General features: G+C 37.9%; 1 protein-coding gene across 1 annotated transcript in view; it reads right to left on the reverse strand.

Moving 5' to 3' along the window:
- Nucleotides 1–1,263: 1,263 nt before the first annotated feature.
- Nucleotides 1,264–15,727, reverse strand: part of LOC113262357 (transmembrane protease serine 11F) — a 70,406-nt gene continuing 55,942 nt past the window's right edge. Inside the window, exons 7-10 of the mRNA XM_057309854.1 lie at nucleotides 12,417–12,618; nucleotides 8,911–9,170; nucleotides 6,807–6,949; nucleotides 1,264–2,907 (exon numbers count right to left, since the gene is read on the reverse strand). Of these exons, the coding sequence (XP_057165837.1) occupies nucleotides 2,749–2,907; nucleotides 6,807–6,949; nucleotides 8,911–9,170; nucleotides 12,417–12,618 (764 nt within the window). The 3' untranslated portion in view covers nucleotides 1,264–2,748. The remainder of the gene's footprint in view (nucleotides 2,908–6,806; nucleotides 6,950–8,910; nucleotides 9,171–12,416; nucleotides 12,619–15,727) is intronic.

A 15,727-nucleotide genomic window follows, 5' to 3' on the forward strand; every position in this document is an offset into this window, starting at 1 on the left:
GGTGTTTTTTTGTTGTTAAAGGTGCGACTATTACTATAACATTTACAACACAGGAGGCAAAACCAGGTTTGCTTTTTTTTTTAAACACAATGTTTTTGCAAAATTCACAAGGCGATACTATTGATAAACAAAAGTGTCAACACTGTAAGAAAAAAAAAGCCCTTTTTTACAATCTAAATGTATTTGCACCATCATCTGTACTGATAACAGATTACAATAATACACTTTGCATTTTTTAGTAGGCTTTCAACGTTCTTTGACTTTTCAACTTATCATTCAACAGGAAAGCCTCACCACAATGCCATGAGGTAGATGATTCAGTGTCCCATTTGGTAGATGGAAAACATGAGGTAAAAGGTATTGCATGATTCCTATAACACCACTCAACAGGTCAGATATCAAACTAAAAATGGGTCATATAAATCCTGTTTTTAAACTCTACTTTTCCATTTCTTAGATTTACTTTCTTATTTATTCTTCTCATTTGTGTTAAAATGTCATTGAATTTAACTGAATTGAGCATTGAATTATTTAAATCAGTGTAGTTTCACAGATACTTATATGCAAAAAAGCTATCAGTCTTATGAAATGTAAATATAGTTACACAAAAGCACATATTCATTGTTATAGAACTTACGTAGTAGAAATTTACTTATTTTGTGGACAGATTTGTTTTCCTGTTTCTACCAAAGACTGTGTTTAGCTTTAATATAAACACGTCTGTCTTCAATCAAACACGTCTTACACTTGCTAAATATTCTCCAGAAAGCTTTGGATGTTTCTCTGCATACAGAAGGAAGTGTAAACATTTAAGTTTTTACTCTACTTTTTCTATTGATATTTAGTTATTAGTAGTCACCAACTCAGAAATTTGGTGACATTTTCTTTTTAAAAGGAATGTGTACATGGATGCATTTTGTGTTCATTATATCTTAATATTAAGATGTAAATAATAACTGGGAAAATTTTTAAGTTATATTTATCTTGTTTACATATATTACGGCTAAACCCATGTACATATAAAGTAACAAAACTTTGTCATTAAAGAAACAGAAAGGCTAGATCTTTCTCTGATAAATCAGAACAAACCTAGCACTTGAGGTCTCACATCTGCGCCCTGAAGATGCATGCTGCTACATCTCTGAAGTCACAGACCTGGTGACAGAGGACCGTGCACCTGCAAGCTGTGTCTCCGAGCAGACACAGTCCCAAATAGATTGAGATATAAAAAATGATTTTGAAAATCTAGTAGATCACTTAGGGTTTTTTTTTTTTTTTTTACAGGGTAATTTAAGCATTCTGAAATCAATTACATGAATTTAAAGAAGGAATATTTTTTTAAAAGTATATTGTTTTATTGAGTCCAAGGCACATTCATAATAATTCATAATAGCTAGTCCATATTGAGATACTGTGTGCAGACACTGTTCCAAGTGCTTTACTTTTATTAATGCATTTAATCCTCATAACAACCTTATGAGGTAGGTACTATTTTTATTTCTATTTTGGAGATGAAAGTACTAATGCACAGAGATGTTAAGAAACCTGTGCAAGGACACACAGCTCACATGTGGCAGAGCCAACATTTAAACTTGGGCAGCCTGGTTCCAAAGCCTATGCACTCCACCACTAGACTCTGGGCTGTATTTAAGCCCCAAAGTCATTGACTCCTTTGACACATTAAGTTAATTTATCTTAAAGCTCACGGAAGCATTCCTTTCCTCCGCATACAGGAAACATCCACACAGTGCTTAACGTATGTGAGGTACTGTTCCAAGTGCTTATACAAATCAATTCTCCCAACCTGATAGATAGCTGACCTGTCAGAGAGCTGAAGACTTACAAAAGCAGCAGCTACCATCTGCTGATGTAGATATTTCTAGATAAATAATTGGATAGCTCATTCTACCAAAGATCTGAGGAGTGTTTTCCCTGCTATTAATCTTTTGAAAGCAGCTCTGCTAGCCTATGTCCCATCAGTTCTTTTTATCTTCCTTGTAAACATGGAAAAATGCTCCCAAGATTCTTCTTTTTTCTTCTTTCCGGCTTAACTTCAATAGATATATAGGCGGCAAGATGCTGTTAAAGAATAAATCAGAAATGCTTCTTATACAATATGCTTCAATACTATGCATCCTGAAGCTAGTTCTTGTGTGTATAACAATATTAACAGTAAGTTCAGATACACTCAAACATGTTTTAAATGGCACCTCTTCTTGTTAATGATAGTCCTTTGTATTATTACTTACAAACCCAGGTTGGAGTTTAAGTTATATTGTAAATCCATGCTTCTCCATTCTAGCCATTGAATGTGCAGCCATCAGTCCTAGAATGCTGAGGCTCTGAATTCTCAGGGAATGATATTTTTGCATCAAGAGTTACAGGTGCTCCAGGTTATAACACAGTAAGCTTTCGGCAGCCCTAGCAGCTCCTCATATCCTGTAAAAAATGATGTTCCTTGTCTTCCATTGGGGGAAGCCATTTATAAATACTCATCTTATTAATAAGTTTCTCTTGTGAGTGAGGAGTTGGTGTTACTATCATTTGCTGTGTCTTCCTCCCTCAGGGTAGAGAAAGAGTTCAGTTACTTGTATGCAAAGATACCTTGTGATATTAGATTGGTCTGAGTCAGAGGATTTCTTGACATCCAGAAAAAGCACTGATCCAAACCACATGACTATAAATAACATACAACATGCAGGCATTTCAGCTTCGTGTGCCATGGATATAGTTCATGGACAATTCACACTAGATACCAGTCTTTGAGGCAATCCATTCTCGATACTGAGTCACTCTGGTGTAGACTCCAGGTTTTTTGGGAAGAGCACATGATTGTCCCCAACTGACTATACCAACTAAGTACCAGATGTCATGATTATCATAAACCAGTGGTCCTCCAGAATCGCCCTTGAGAAAAAAACAAAAATATATTTAAAATTATTAACTCTAATTTAATTTAAGAGAAAGGTCATTGCAATCATCTCCCTTCCACAGGGAAAAAAAAAAAAAAAAAAAAAGGAAATTGGTACATGGAATAGGCAGCCAGACTAGAGATAGATTATATAATGCTTCTTTGAATTGAGTTAAAATTTTGTCCTAAACATTAAAGTGCCTTGTTTTCTAGAAAGGCTAAACCTCATTCACATGGAATGGTTACATTATTTCTGGTTCAACATCCTTGGATTTTTTTTTGTTAGTTTGATTAGACACTTCGTGCATGGTTTAGTATGTATATAAAATATTAAATACAAAGGTAGTGTTTGCAAGCATAGGGGGAAAGTTTTGATGATCTCTGAATATTGTTAGCTAGACTCTATATTATAGATCGATTCTTGTTTCCTTGTCTTTCATGCATCTAGTTCTAATTTAAGCTTGCTTGCTCACTTTTATATAAACCCCCTTAAATCTGTTTTGGAACACAGACAGTTAAGTAAATAAACAGATATAGATGTAGAGGTTGAAAGTGTGGTGTGGTAGGTGAAGTGCTAAGTTTCAGGACTAGCTCTATTAATTATTAGCTGTGTGACTTAGGGTAATATACTTAACTTCTCTGTGCCTCTTCCTCCTCATTCATTTATTCCTTTATCAACTACTTATTGAGTTCCAACTATGTGTCCCAGACATTTTGATGGGCATTCAGAATTCAATGATGACTGGAAGTGAATGGTCCCTGTGCTCATAAACTTGAAGTTTAGGTTATAAAATCAATATTAAATAAGCCCATGAATAAATGCAAAGTGACAACTATGGTAAGTGCTATAGAAATATACAGAGGGGAATGTGACAGGTTAGGAAGGTCAGGAAAGTTTTTCCTGATGAGATGTAATTGAGCTGATATCTAAAGGATTTAGCCATGAAAAGGCAGGTGGGGATATACCATGTTCTAGGCAGAAGGAATGGCCCTGCAAATGCTCTGTGGCATGTAGGAATCTGGCATATGCGAAAGTCTGGGAAAAAAAAAAAAAAAAGAACACTGAAGAGAAGACAGGAAAGGGGCAAATGGTGTGTGATGAGGCTGGAGAGGTCAGGGGAACTAGCCCTTGAGGAACCCTGTGGGTCTTTCTTAGAAGTTACATTTTCTATCTTAAGACTGAAGGTAAGCCACTGAAGTGTTTTAAGGAGTTTGACATGATCAGGTTAGCATCTTGTTAGAAATCATCCTGGCTTTCATTTGACTAATGCAGTAAAGGAGCATAAGGGTGAATGTAAGGGAACTAGCAAGATAACTAATTCCTCCAGACTGGGGCGGGGGGGTGGGGGTCGGTAAGGAAAAAGTGGGGAAAGGGAAGCAAGAGATGACAGAGATATTTACGGAGGTAAAAATCTATGGGATTAGGTAATTAATTGGGTAAGGGGTGGGGAAAGAAACAGAATGAAAGGATATGCTGTTCATAGAGACAAAGAAAGAGGATCAGGTGGGGAGGGCAGAAGGGCAGAATCAGGTGTAACATTTTGAATTTGAGATGTCTTTGAATCATCCAAGGGGAGTTGTCAAGTAGGAGTTAAATATGTAAGTCTGGAGATCAAAGGGGAGTATAGGACTAAAAGTATGAATTCATGAATCATCTGCCAAAGGATTGCATTTGAAGCTAAGGAAGAAAATCAGATCTTTGAGGGAGAAAGTATAGGGTAAAAAGAGGGGCAGTCGCAGAACGGATCAACATTTAATGGCTAGGATTAAGAGAATGAACCTGAAAAGGAAGGAAAGAGGGAAGAAGCAGAGATGTAAGATGAAAATCATTACAAGCCAAGGAAGACAAGAGAGGGAGTGGTAAGCATTATTAAATGGTGCTAAGAAGTGGGAAAAAGAAAAAAGAAAAAAGAAAAAGAAAAAAAAGAATAGTACAAAAATATATTTATTGGAGGTCATTGGGGGCATCAGTGGAAACCTCAGGAAGAGCTATTTTGATGAAGTGATAGGGCAGAAACCATATTGAAATGGTTCGAAGGGAGGTGAGAAAATTGAGACAATGGGAATGGACATTTCCCCAAATATTTCATAGTAAAGAGATAAGATGTGGTGCTAGCTGGAGGCATTATGGGTCAACAAAGAGTTGGGTTCCCCCCCGCAACTTGAGAGAGATGAATAGAAAACGATCTAGTTACAAAATAAATGTTAACTATGAAGAGAGGAAATAATGCTACTGTAAACTTCCCCCAAAGGCCAAGAAGAAGCTGAGCAGAGAAAGGATCGGCCTTAGAGAAGAGGGGACTTTTCTGCCGTGACCTAAGCTGAAGGTGGATGAAATGGGTTCAGATGAAGGTAGGTCTGCATGCTTGATAGTGGGAAGATGAGGAAATTCTCTACTTATGACTTCTGTTTTTCTTTGAAAACTGGAAAACAAAATCATCAGTTGAGAACAAAAAGGTATAAAAAACACAGAAGTTAAGGAAAGTGGAAAATGTTGGGAAAATTCAGAGAAAGGTGGATTTGGAAAAAACAAACAAGAGTAGTAGGACTGTCGCTTTTGTTATCTAGAAACTATAGTGGAACCAATGTGCTCTGTTGTATTTTTTCCAGGAGAATTCATAGGTGCAGGCAGAGAGAGATTAGATAATTGAGAGAGAGAGAGAGGTTAGATAATTGAGTTCTTCCAGCTTTGGGACTTTGTCAGATGGAAACACTGAAGAGAGATCAACAAGAGAACTTGGGATATTAGCAAAAGTGTTCAGAAAATGATTAATAGTGAAATCTAAGTTGGACAAGTTGACAGTGGAAAAAAGGATTAACGGAATGTGATAAAGCAGAGAAGCAATAGTCTGTAGGTCCTTATGAAGTTGAAGAAAAGTGATATTTTATTCAGCCAACAAATACTTGTGCCAGGCACTGTGTTAGGTGTTGGTAATACAGTAGTAAATCAAATAGACCCCCCAAAATCTGTGCCTTCATGAAGTTTATATTCTAGTTTAGTGGGAGAGACAGACAATAAACCATCTAAATAAAACACATTCTATACTGGATGGTGATAAAAGCTAAAGGGCAAAATAAAACAAAGAAAGGACACAATCTACACATGCGTGGCCGTGTATGTTTGGGGGTGAGGACTGGTAGGTTGGGGTGTAACATAGAGAGTGTGGCCTAGGGAGCAGGAATAGCTTGAAATGCAGGCAGGAACAATTGAAGATAGTTGTTAAACAGGAAGATTTGGGAAATTAGTATTTTTAGAGACAGAACAATTTTTGGTGACAAGGCTCAAGATGTGGCCCTAGAAATGATGACTGAGAAGTGAAGATCACTGGGGGTTCGGAGGTCGAGGAACTAAGAGTCCAGCATTTCAATGAGTCAGTGTTAGTTCTGCAGGCTTGAGATGGAGAGGAAACCTGTTTCAGATGTCAAGGTCACTGAAGAGTGAGAGGGACAAAGAGAGACGTGGAGGCCAGGGGATGAAAACAAGATGCATGAGAGATGATGCCAAAGCTGAAGAGAATGGTCTTCAGAAGGCAGGTTTCTCTGTCTTTTGTTTCCAATTTTGTTTAAAAAAATAAAAGAACAGAAACGTAATTGTTTGAACCAGAAATAGGGAGCAATAGACTTTAATCTCCTAATTCGTAAAATAGGCATAATAATAGTACCTCTTCAATTTCAGTGTATTACATGATATAACATGTAAAACTTGCTTAGCACTTGGCTTGGTGTACAGTAAACACTCAATACAAGAATTTTTAATATTATGATTATTAAATAAACTGAATTCTTGGTGAATTAGATGATTTTTTTTTTCTTTCCCGGGGGAAATATATGCCAAATTTAGAAATAGCTAATGGAAATTTTCCTTTCAAAGTTTTGACCTTGACTTTGGACTTACCTTACATGCATCTACTTTTCCTTCCATGAATCCAGCACACAGCATTCCTGAAGTTATCAGGCCATCATATACATCCTTCCTATTACACACATCAGTGCTTATGGTTTCCACCCTGGCTTGCCGAAGCTTATTTTGTGTGGGTCCTATTACACAAACATACACATACAAACAAATAATGTGTTCTTTCAATACAACTGTATCTAACACATGGAAAACACATATGTTGTATATTCCTAGGAAAAAACCACAAAAGAAAAGTTACTTTATTAACATTAATTATAATTAATTATTGCCTAATTTATATCTGTATCATAAATACCCAAATGCAAGGAAATATAAACATACATACCCCAATATTACATCATATTTGTGAATCTTCAAGTTATTAGAACCCTTACAACTATATGTAATAGTGTGTGTGTATACACTTTTTTTTCATGAGAAGAGAGTTCATCACACTCATCTTGACCAACTGGTACCCTTTTCTGTGTAAGGAAATCAATGCTCAGGGAAGTATATTTATTTTCTGAAAGATATTCAAGCAGAAATCAGTACGTGAGCTGCACAGCACCATTTGCTCTATTCTATTCTGTAGTGCGTTACTTAACATGGAAAACAGAACTAATGCCCAAGATATGCCAGCAATCTGGTGCTATTCCGGAGCAAGGCTGGAGGATAGGAGAAGGAAAGGAAGTATTTTAGGACTCCAGATTGAAACTGGTGGTGAGTAGTCCTAATCTAGTGATAAGGGCAGAGAACACGAAAGGAGCCTTACAACAACATTGCAAAAAGTCCAGTTGGATATGCATGGGGCATTTGGGAAATTTTACATGTAACAGAGTTCTGTCAAGTAAGGAAAAGCCAGGGGCGCCTGGGTGGCTCAGTTGGTTAAGCATCTGCCTTCAGCTCAAGTCATGATCTCAGGGTCCTGGGATTCAGCTCTGCATCTGGCTCCTTGCTCAGCAGGGAGTCTGCTGCTCTCTCTCCCTCTGTCCCTACCCCTGCTTGTGCTCTCTCTCAGATAAATAAGATCTTTAAAAAAAAGAAATGAAAAGAAAAAAAAGGCCTGATAAAGATATATTAGCATTTGTCTCTTACTTTCTTCAGGATGATCTTTGATAGAACCTTAAACATTTCTTATTTCCCACTTTAAAACATTCAATTAATTCTCTCTTTAGAATGGAATGAGCTAATACTTAGAAATCTTAAGTTCTGTTCTTCAATTTATAGAACTGGTATCTTTCAGCCACCCAAGAGGTGAGAAAGATGAAAAGAAATATATGTTAAATTAACTAACCAAATGAAAATTCTCAAAACTTTCACAAAACACTTAACACGTTTATAATCATCAGAAATCCTCATTAAAATGAGAAAGTATTTAGACAAAAAAAGAGAAAAGAAAGAAAGAAAGAAAGAAAGAAAGAAAGAAAGAAAGAAAAAAGAAAGAAAGAAAGAAAGAAAGAAAGAAAGAAAGAGAAAAGAAAAAGAAAAAAGCCATCATTGGGGTGCCTGGGTGGCTCATTTGGTTAAGCTTCTGACTCTTGGTTTCAGCTCAGGTCATGGTCTTAGGGTCGTGACGCAGAGCCCTGTGTTGGGCTCTGCGCTCAGTGTGGAATCTAAGATTCTCTCCCTCTCCTTCTCCCTCTCCCCCAGCCCCACCCCCCACTTGCATGTGTGCGCACTCTCTCTCTCTCTCTCTAAAATAAATAAATAAATGAATAAAATCTTTTTTAAAAAGCTATCATTAAGATTGTGATCTTAAGTATAGGAGTTTCTACATCTGGGAAATGTATAATTTAGAATCATTTACTCCCTGGTAGCCCCATAGTATTTTGTCCCTTCTTGTATCATCTAAAACAGCCTGTTCTTTGCTTCTCTCTTAGCCTCTCCCCTTTCTCACCACTGCTCCAATTAACTGTGAACTCAAAGAAAGGGACCTGATTCCTTTTACTTTTTTAACCCACAGCTTTCAGTTCTGCTCTGGGCCATACCTATTGGAGGCATCGACATTATTTTTACGAATATCTTGAAAAGGGATTACCTAGGACAGCTCATTAGAGCTCAAGACAAATTTGTACTAAGTATATTAGGTTGAACTACTCACCATCATCTACAATGGACCCGAAACCTGTGACAAATACACTTGTCTTAGGTGGCAACTTTATAGATGAATCTGGAAGGCAAACTCTCTGGACTATATTTGAAAACTCAACTCGAGTAGTAAGCTGAGCCAAAGCAATGTCATTTTCATTTGTTTCTCTGTGGTAGTTTTCATGAACAATAATCTTCCCCAGGCTTCGTTGCACTGCAGGTGGTGTTATCGTTGTACCAAAGGTAGCAATCCATTGATTTGGGTCTTTATTTCTGCAAAAAAATTAAAGGCTAAGGTTTGTGACATTTAACTGCATCCTTTAAAAGAGATTGAGATTGAATTTCTCCCAACTATTGGGATTATGCTTCTGAAAAATCTCTCTGGCGGGAGACTTTACACTTGTTGGCCTTATAACAAAGCTTAAAATATTTATGAGACAAATGAGTGCATGAAGCCCCTTAAAAATATTTTACATCCTCTAAAATTAAAAAGAGCGCAGCAACTAAATGGAATTTTCATGCTTTATTTGGACTAATAATAGTAAATGATATTTTATAATGAATTGCCAATCTTTTAATTCTTTGTTAAAAACTCTTCAGTCTGTTTTTTTCTATAATTTCAATGAAATGTGTAGAAATTAATTTTGACTTGTTTTGGATAATATGGATGCTAGGAGGCATTTTCCCTCCATATCAGACACTCCATCCATTCTTCCTTTATGACTCACTTGTTGGCTCTTGTTTACTTGTCTTACTGTGGTCTTTGACACAAAGTGTAGTCTTCCCTGCCTCACAAACCCTTACGTGTACACAGGTTTATTTCTCTGCCCTCTGCCCATGCACTGTCCCCATCAATATTCAATAGCTAAGCAGATCTAATTAAATGTCACGCTGTTAGAGTCTCTCCACCTCCTCCACCCGCCTCCCCTTCCCCGCCCTTTGACCTGGCCTGGTCAGTCCCCCTTAGTATTTTTGAGGCTCTCCCTCCACACAGAAGCTTTTCTCTCCCACAAGCTTCTATTACAAGAAAATGCTATCTAGTCCTATTATCTCTTTACCTCCCTATTCTTCCCCAAAGCCCAGTTCCCTGTTTTTCTCATTATCCCAGTGAAAAATGACTAGAAATGTATAGAAACTTGAAATTGTCTATGAAAGAAATTATGTAGAAGGAATTCACACGGAGAAGAATTCATTAAGGGGGTTTCCTTGTTCATGCAGGATTACCGTGTTGGTGAATCATGAGCTTCTAAGTGTCGTGAAAAACCTTAAAGAGCAGTGATTTTCAAGGTATTCTGCACTGCCTCAGGTATAAGCAGGCCTGGGGTGTGTAGGAGTCGGGGGAGGAAGTGGGCACTGCAGGGACCTGGAGATGGGAAAGGCTGTTTTACTTATGTATACTTTAAAGGAAGATTTTATTTGACACAGAAATCTTAGGGCTGAAGCATTCCTTTGAAAACTGGAATTCTGGAAGATATGAAGAAATATATGACTTAAGGAGCTCAAAAACTAATTGAGTGGATCAAATAGAACTATTCTGCCCCTTCATGCACTGTCGCCAGAAAGGGAACATCATGAAATAAGCCCAATTCGACCAATGCTTTATGGATAAGGACACTAAGACTCAGAAGTTAAATGGCTTGCCCAGGTGAGTGATGCATCCAGCGGGTTAGTGTCAGAGAGAGATGGCCTGTGGGTCCTGACATGCTGTCGGGAACTTTGTCCCCACCCACACTGTTGCACAAAGACTGGGATCATTTTTCATGGACATACAGGTACTAAGATTTATTTTAGACACAATTTTTAAAAATACACTATTTCTGTAGAAAAAATACACTTATAAAAATTTCAAAGTTATTTGGGTAATTGTGATATAGTCTTCAAAGTATCCTGTATTTTTTCCTTCACAACAGTATAATGCATTGTGCAATTACACAGAATTATATCACCCCCCAAATTGAGCCCTTTCTCTCCAAAATCATCACCTTTCCCAACTCTTGAATTATCATTACTGGCATAAAATATGCTCTAATATCTGTCACATTAAAAAAAAATCCTTCCTTTGAGTCCACAACCACCCTTAACTGTCAAATTTTTCTGCTCCCATTCTTTTAAAAACTCCTTGAAAGTGGTATCTAACCCATCCAAGTCTTTCTTCCATTCTCTCTTGAATTCATTCCCAACCCCATCATACCACTGATACTGGTTTCTCTTATGAAGGTCACCAGTTATCTCTACTTTATCACACTCCGCGGCCGATTCCTGTTAGGTCTGTTGTCACACAGAGACTGCACTGGATCTGCTGAGAGGTGTACTTCAATCACTGTATCTTACCTTCTTCACTACGTATTGATATATTGACATTCTGGGTTTATTTATGTTTAATTTATGTGTTTCAAACAGAGGTCAGTTATAAACTAAAATGGGTGACATTCTCCAAAACAAGTGCAAAGATTAGAGGACTATGTGAACCCCCCAAATTAGAAAGCCTTAAATTAGTGGAACTCAAGTTCCCCTAAGGCATGATGCTAGTTATTCTGAGGGCTGTAAATGTATATAAGTGAATCCTTTTTTTCTTCTCTAGTGAGAGAGTGACAATCACCTTAAATTCCTTAGGTCATTCTCATTACACCTCTACGCATAAAGAAAGGTGTAGGCACCTTGTAACCATTTGGGTGTTACCCTTGGAAGAATGGTCAAGAGTCTCCTCATATTACCAAGCATAGTTTTCTCTGAAAGGGAGTGTGAACAGTGCCACTGGCCAGGGCTTTATTCAGAGCTTTTGTCTTTGAGAGTTTAGAAGAAACCTCAGAGAGGAAAGATGGTGTGTGCTTGATCTCCTGGGGCAACAGGGTGCCTGGGTAGGTCCATGTATGTGAACGGACACAGCTGAGTCTTAAAAGCTATAGGTCTGAAAGCCCAAGCAGCACACTCCCGTCAGGTGGTATAGGGCCAGTCTTCAATACAGTGGGGGGGGGGGTGAAACAGGTGGCAGGTCCCTCCTGTCATCTACACACCTCTCTGGACCACACAGCCCACATGGGTTCTTGAAGGAAAATATCCAAGAGTGATACCCTTCATTTTTTCTTATTTATAAAGTCATGGTAGGTGTTGACAGAGGGAGGATAGAGGGGCTAATCAGGGGAAAAGGAAGTTACCAGAAGCAGCCGAATTTTCTCCCTTGAGTATGTGGAAGAGATTATACTTGTTACATGTATAACAGTCTTTACACTAAAATAATTTATGATATAGTAGAAGGATAACACTGGTGTCATGATAATATAGGAAAATATGTGCTAGGAACCGTAGAGTGATAACAAACCGAACATCATAAATATTGAGAAAAGAGAGAGGGGAGTGCACGAACGAGGTGTAGACAGAGCATAATGCATTCAGAGGACAGAGTGGGATCCATTCTGAATGGAGCAGAGGAGAAACTGGTGAGCTGGACTTTTCCCAAGCGCTGAATTGGTGACAGTGATGACTGGACAAAGAAGACTCACAACAGCCCTGTGAACTTACTTGCGGAAGCAGTGAGCTGCTGTGAGCAGCCACGTGTTACTGATGAGGCTGGCCCCACACTGATGGCCTGCCCCTATGAGCTGGAGGCTGACCTGCCATGGCCACTCTCCTTCCAGGGCTGTTTCCCTCCCTTGGATGATCCTTTCAGTAGAAGAGGATGCTGGTAAAGGCATGTTTGAAGATGTCATCCTTATTCCACAGCCTGTCACAGAAATATATGTTAGCTTGTTTTCATGAAAAGGAGGAGAAATGCTGATTTACATAGGGTGCAGATGCTTTGGCAGTCCATTGTGCCTGCCGTTTTTAACCCCTTCCTAGGACTCAGAGTCTGACATTAGTCCATAGGGGTCAACTTGATCCTGTTGAGGTTCAGAAGAAATACTGACTAACAGTCAAGGCATCCAGTCCGGGAATTAACTTTTCTATTAAGCATATATGGATGGATAAATAAATAGATAAATAATTTATTGAGCATTAAAAATATATAGGTCCTCTGCTAAATGTTGCAGATTTATTTATAGCAACACATCTTCAGATGAAAAAACTGAGCCTTGGAAAGAGAACTTAAATCGCTAGGGGTCCCCCAGCTGGTGAGTGACATAAGATTAGGAGGATTTACATCAAAACTTGTGTTCTTGCTCCTGAGAGAGAGCCCAGTACTGAATGCAGTTCATGATTCTCCCTTGACATGAATGTATACATTGTCTTTGCAAGCCCTGAATTTAAACAGTCTTAATAATGACCTTTTTGGTTTTCTAAAATTTGAAAGACTAGGTTTTAAAAAAATTCTGATTCTCTGATAGCAAACCCTCAATTTGTTAGAGTTCAAATCAACCTTAATAAGACTTGAAAGCATATTGATGTATTTTATTAATGTACCTTTTATTTCTATTTTTTATTTATTTTTAAAGATTTATTTATGTATTTATTTATGTATTTATTTATTTATAAGAGAGAGAAGGCAGGGGGATGGTGGAGGGGAAGAGCAAAGGGGGAGGAAGAGGGACAAGCAGAGCCCAGAGCTCAATGTGGGGTTCCATCTCATGACCCTGAGATCATGATCTGAGCCAAAATCAAGAGTCAGCTGCTTAACTGACTGAGCCACCCATGCATCCCTATTTTACTTGTTTAAAAAATAAACTCTATATACAATGTGTGGCTCAAACTCATGACTCTTGGATCAAGAATGGCATGCTCTACCGACCAAGCCAGCTAGGCACCCCTATTAATGTACCTTTTAATTACTTATATTTTTATGAAAAATGCTAGTTTTTTTTTTCAAAAAGGAACTTTCTCAGAAACAGGAATATATATGCCTGAAATCATATTTATAGATTCATCATAATTCCCTCAGAGTTAAATAGCTCTAATTCAAAATGACCATAAAAGTGGACAAATGGGATTTCTAGGCTATTATAGTGCCGTGTTGGTAGTGCCTAATACTTCCTCCCTCTCCCAACTTCCTCTTAAAATAAGCATGGAAGTAATACTAATATAAATAATATCTACTAGTTTTGAGCCAGGCCTTTATATGTAATGTTACATATATTTTCTTTAATTTTCACAACAACTCTCTATGTTAGGTGTCATCCTCACATTGTAGATGAAAAACCTGAGTCTATGGTTTTTTTCAAAGGCAAAAGGAGCAAAATCACCACAACATAAGGAAAGATAAGAAAAAAAGTTTTAAATTCTGGTAAAAACTGCAATATCCAACGGGGTTTGAAAGCAGCTTCTTGGACGACCTAAGCTCTAACCCGTGAACCAGAGTTGTGTAGAGAATCCTGGTAAGCTTGGCAAAGCCTTTGGCTCACTGCTATTGTGATTCCCTAGCCCAGGAAATAAAGCTCTGCTGCACTTGTTCCTAGCCAAGCAGAAACTACTGTTTAAACCATCCCACTGTGACTCACAAACACTTTTCTTCCTCTGTATGGATGCAGAAGCCACATTTCCTGGCACACCGTCCAGTTGAAAGATACAGGAATGATGAGATGTTCTATGAAAATGTAGTTACCACATGCGGTGGTTTGAATGTGAACCCCTCAAAGTTTCGTTAAAATCCTAACCCTTAGAGGTCATAGTATTAGTAGGTGGGGCCTTTGGGAGATGCTTAAATCACCAGGGTGTAGCCCTCATGAATGGGATTAGTGCCTTATTAGAGTCTCCAGAGAGATCCGAGCCCCTTCTGCTCATGACATGATGATACTTGAAATCTGTGAATTGGAAAAGGTGCCTCACTTGGCCATGCTGGCACCCTGATCTGACACTTCTAGCCTCCAGAACTGTGAGCAATAAATTTCTGCTATTTATTAAATGCCCAGTCTATGGTATTTGGTTACAGCTCCAAGAATGGACTGAGATGCCTCATGAAAGCAATTTAAACAGTGAAAGGAAGAGCAGTGGCATCAGTGAATGCTGCACGTGGTGGTGCAAATGGGGAGGTTGATGTAGTTTTCATAAACTCTGCATGTAAGATCAAAACTTAAGCCTGCATCTAACATATAGCATGGTCAGGGCCCCCCAAACTAGATATGTAAACTCAGAAGAGAGACACCTCTCTGAAAGTTATTTTCTACAAAAAATTTTAGGACATGTGTTTGCTATCAGCCAAGTTGTGCAAAAAAACATGATCTTAATGTAACAAAAGCAGCCAAACAGAAGAGGGAAAATAGGCAGTGAGGAGAGTACCCATAACACAAGAGCTGTCTGTAACTAAATAAAATTCAAGAAATCACAGGCACATCATAGCAGATATAAAATCCACACGGGAGGAGAGAAGAAGTGACACCAGACAACTGAGATAAGTGGTTTTGGGGAGTACAGAATTGATAAGATCTTTCTGAATGCAGAGGAAGGTGACTGAACTGGAACTAGAAATAATGATTGATATGAAGGGCAGAAAATAGAATTCAAATAAATCATCTGTGTTCCTGAGGGAGAAAAAAAAAAAAGAACAATTAGAATGGAAATCAATCATCAAATTTATAATGGAAGAACATTTTTCCAGAACAAGAAAAAAATGATATACAGATTGAAAACTGTCTATTCAAAATGTCTAGTCAAAAATCAGTGCAAAATATAATTTCATCTTGCTCTCTTGGCAAAAAGTTATAGGGTAAATATTTCCTACATTCATCCCAGAACAAAAAAGATAACCTACGTAAGAATAAAAAATGCAGCAGTCTTAGATTTCTTCTCTATAACAAAACACTAGTAGAAAATGGATTAATGTGTATAGAATTTATAGGGGAAAGTGTATGACCCAGTAATCCTATAAGAAGTTGAGATAAAGGAAATGGAAGGGAGAAGGC

Source organism: Ursus arctos, unplaced genomic scaffold (genome assembly GCF_023065955.2).
Source record: "Ursus arctos isolate Adak ecotype North America unplaced genomic scaffold, UrsArc2.0 scaffold_9, whole genome shotgun sequence".
NCBI classification, from domain to species: domain Eukaryota; kingdom Metazoa; phylum Chordata; class Mammalia; order Carnivora; family Ursidae; genus Ursus; species Ursus arctos.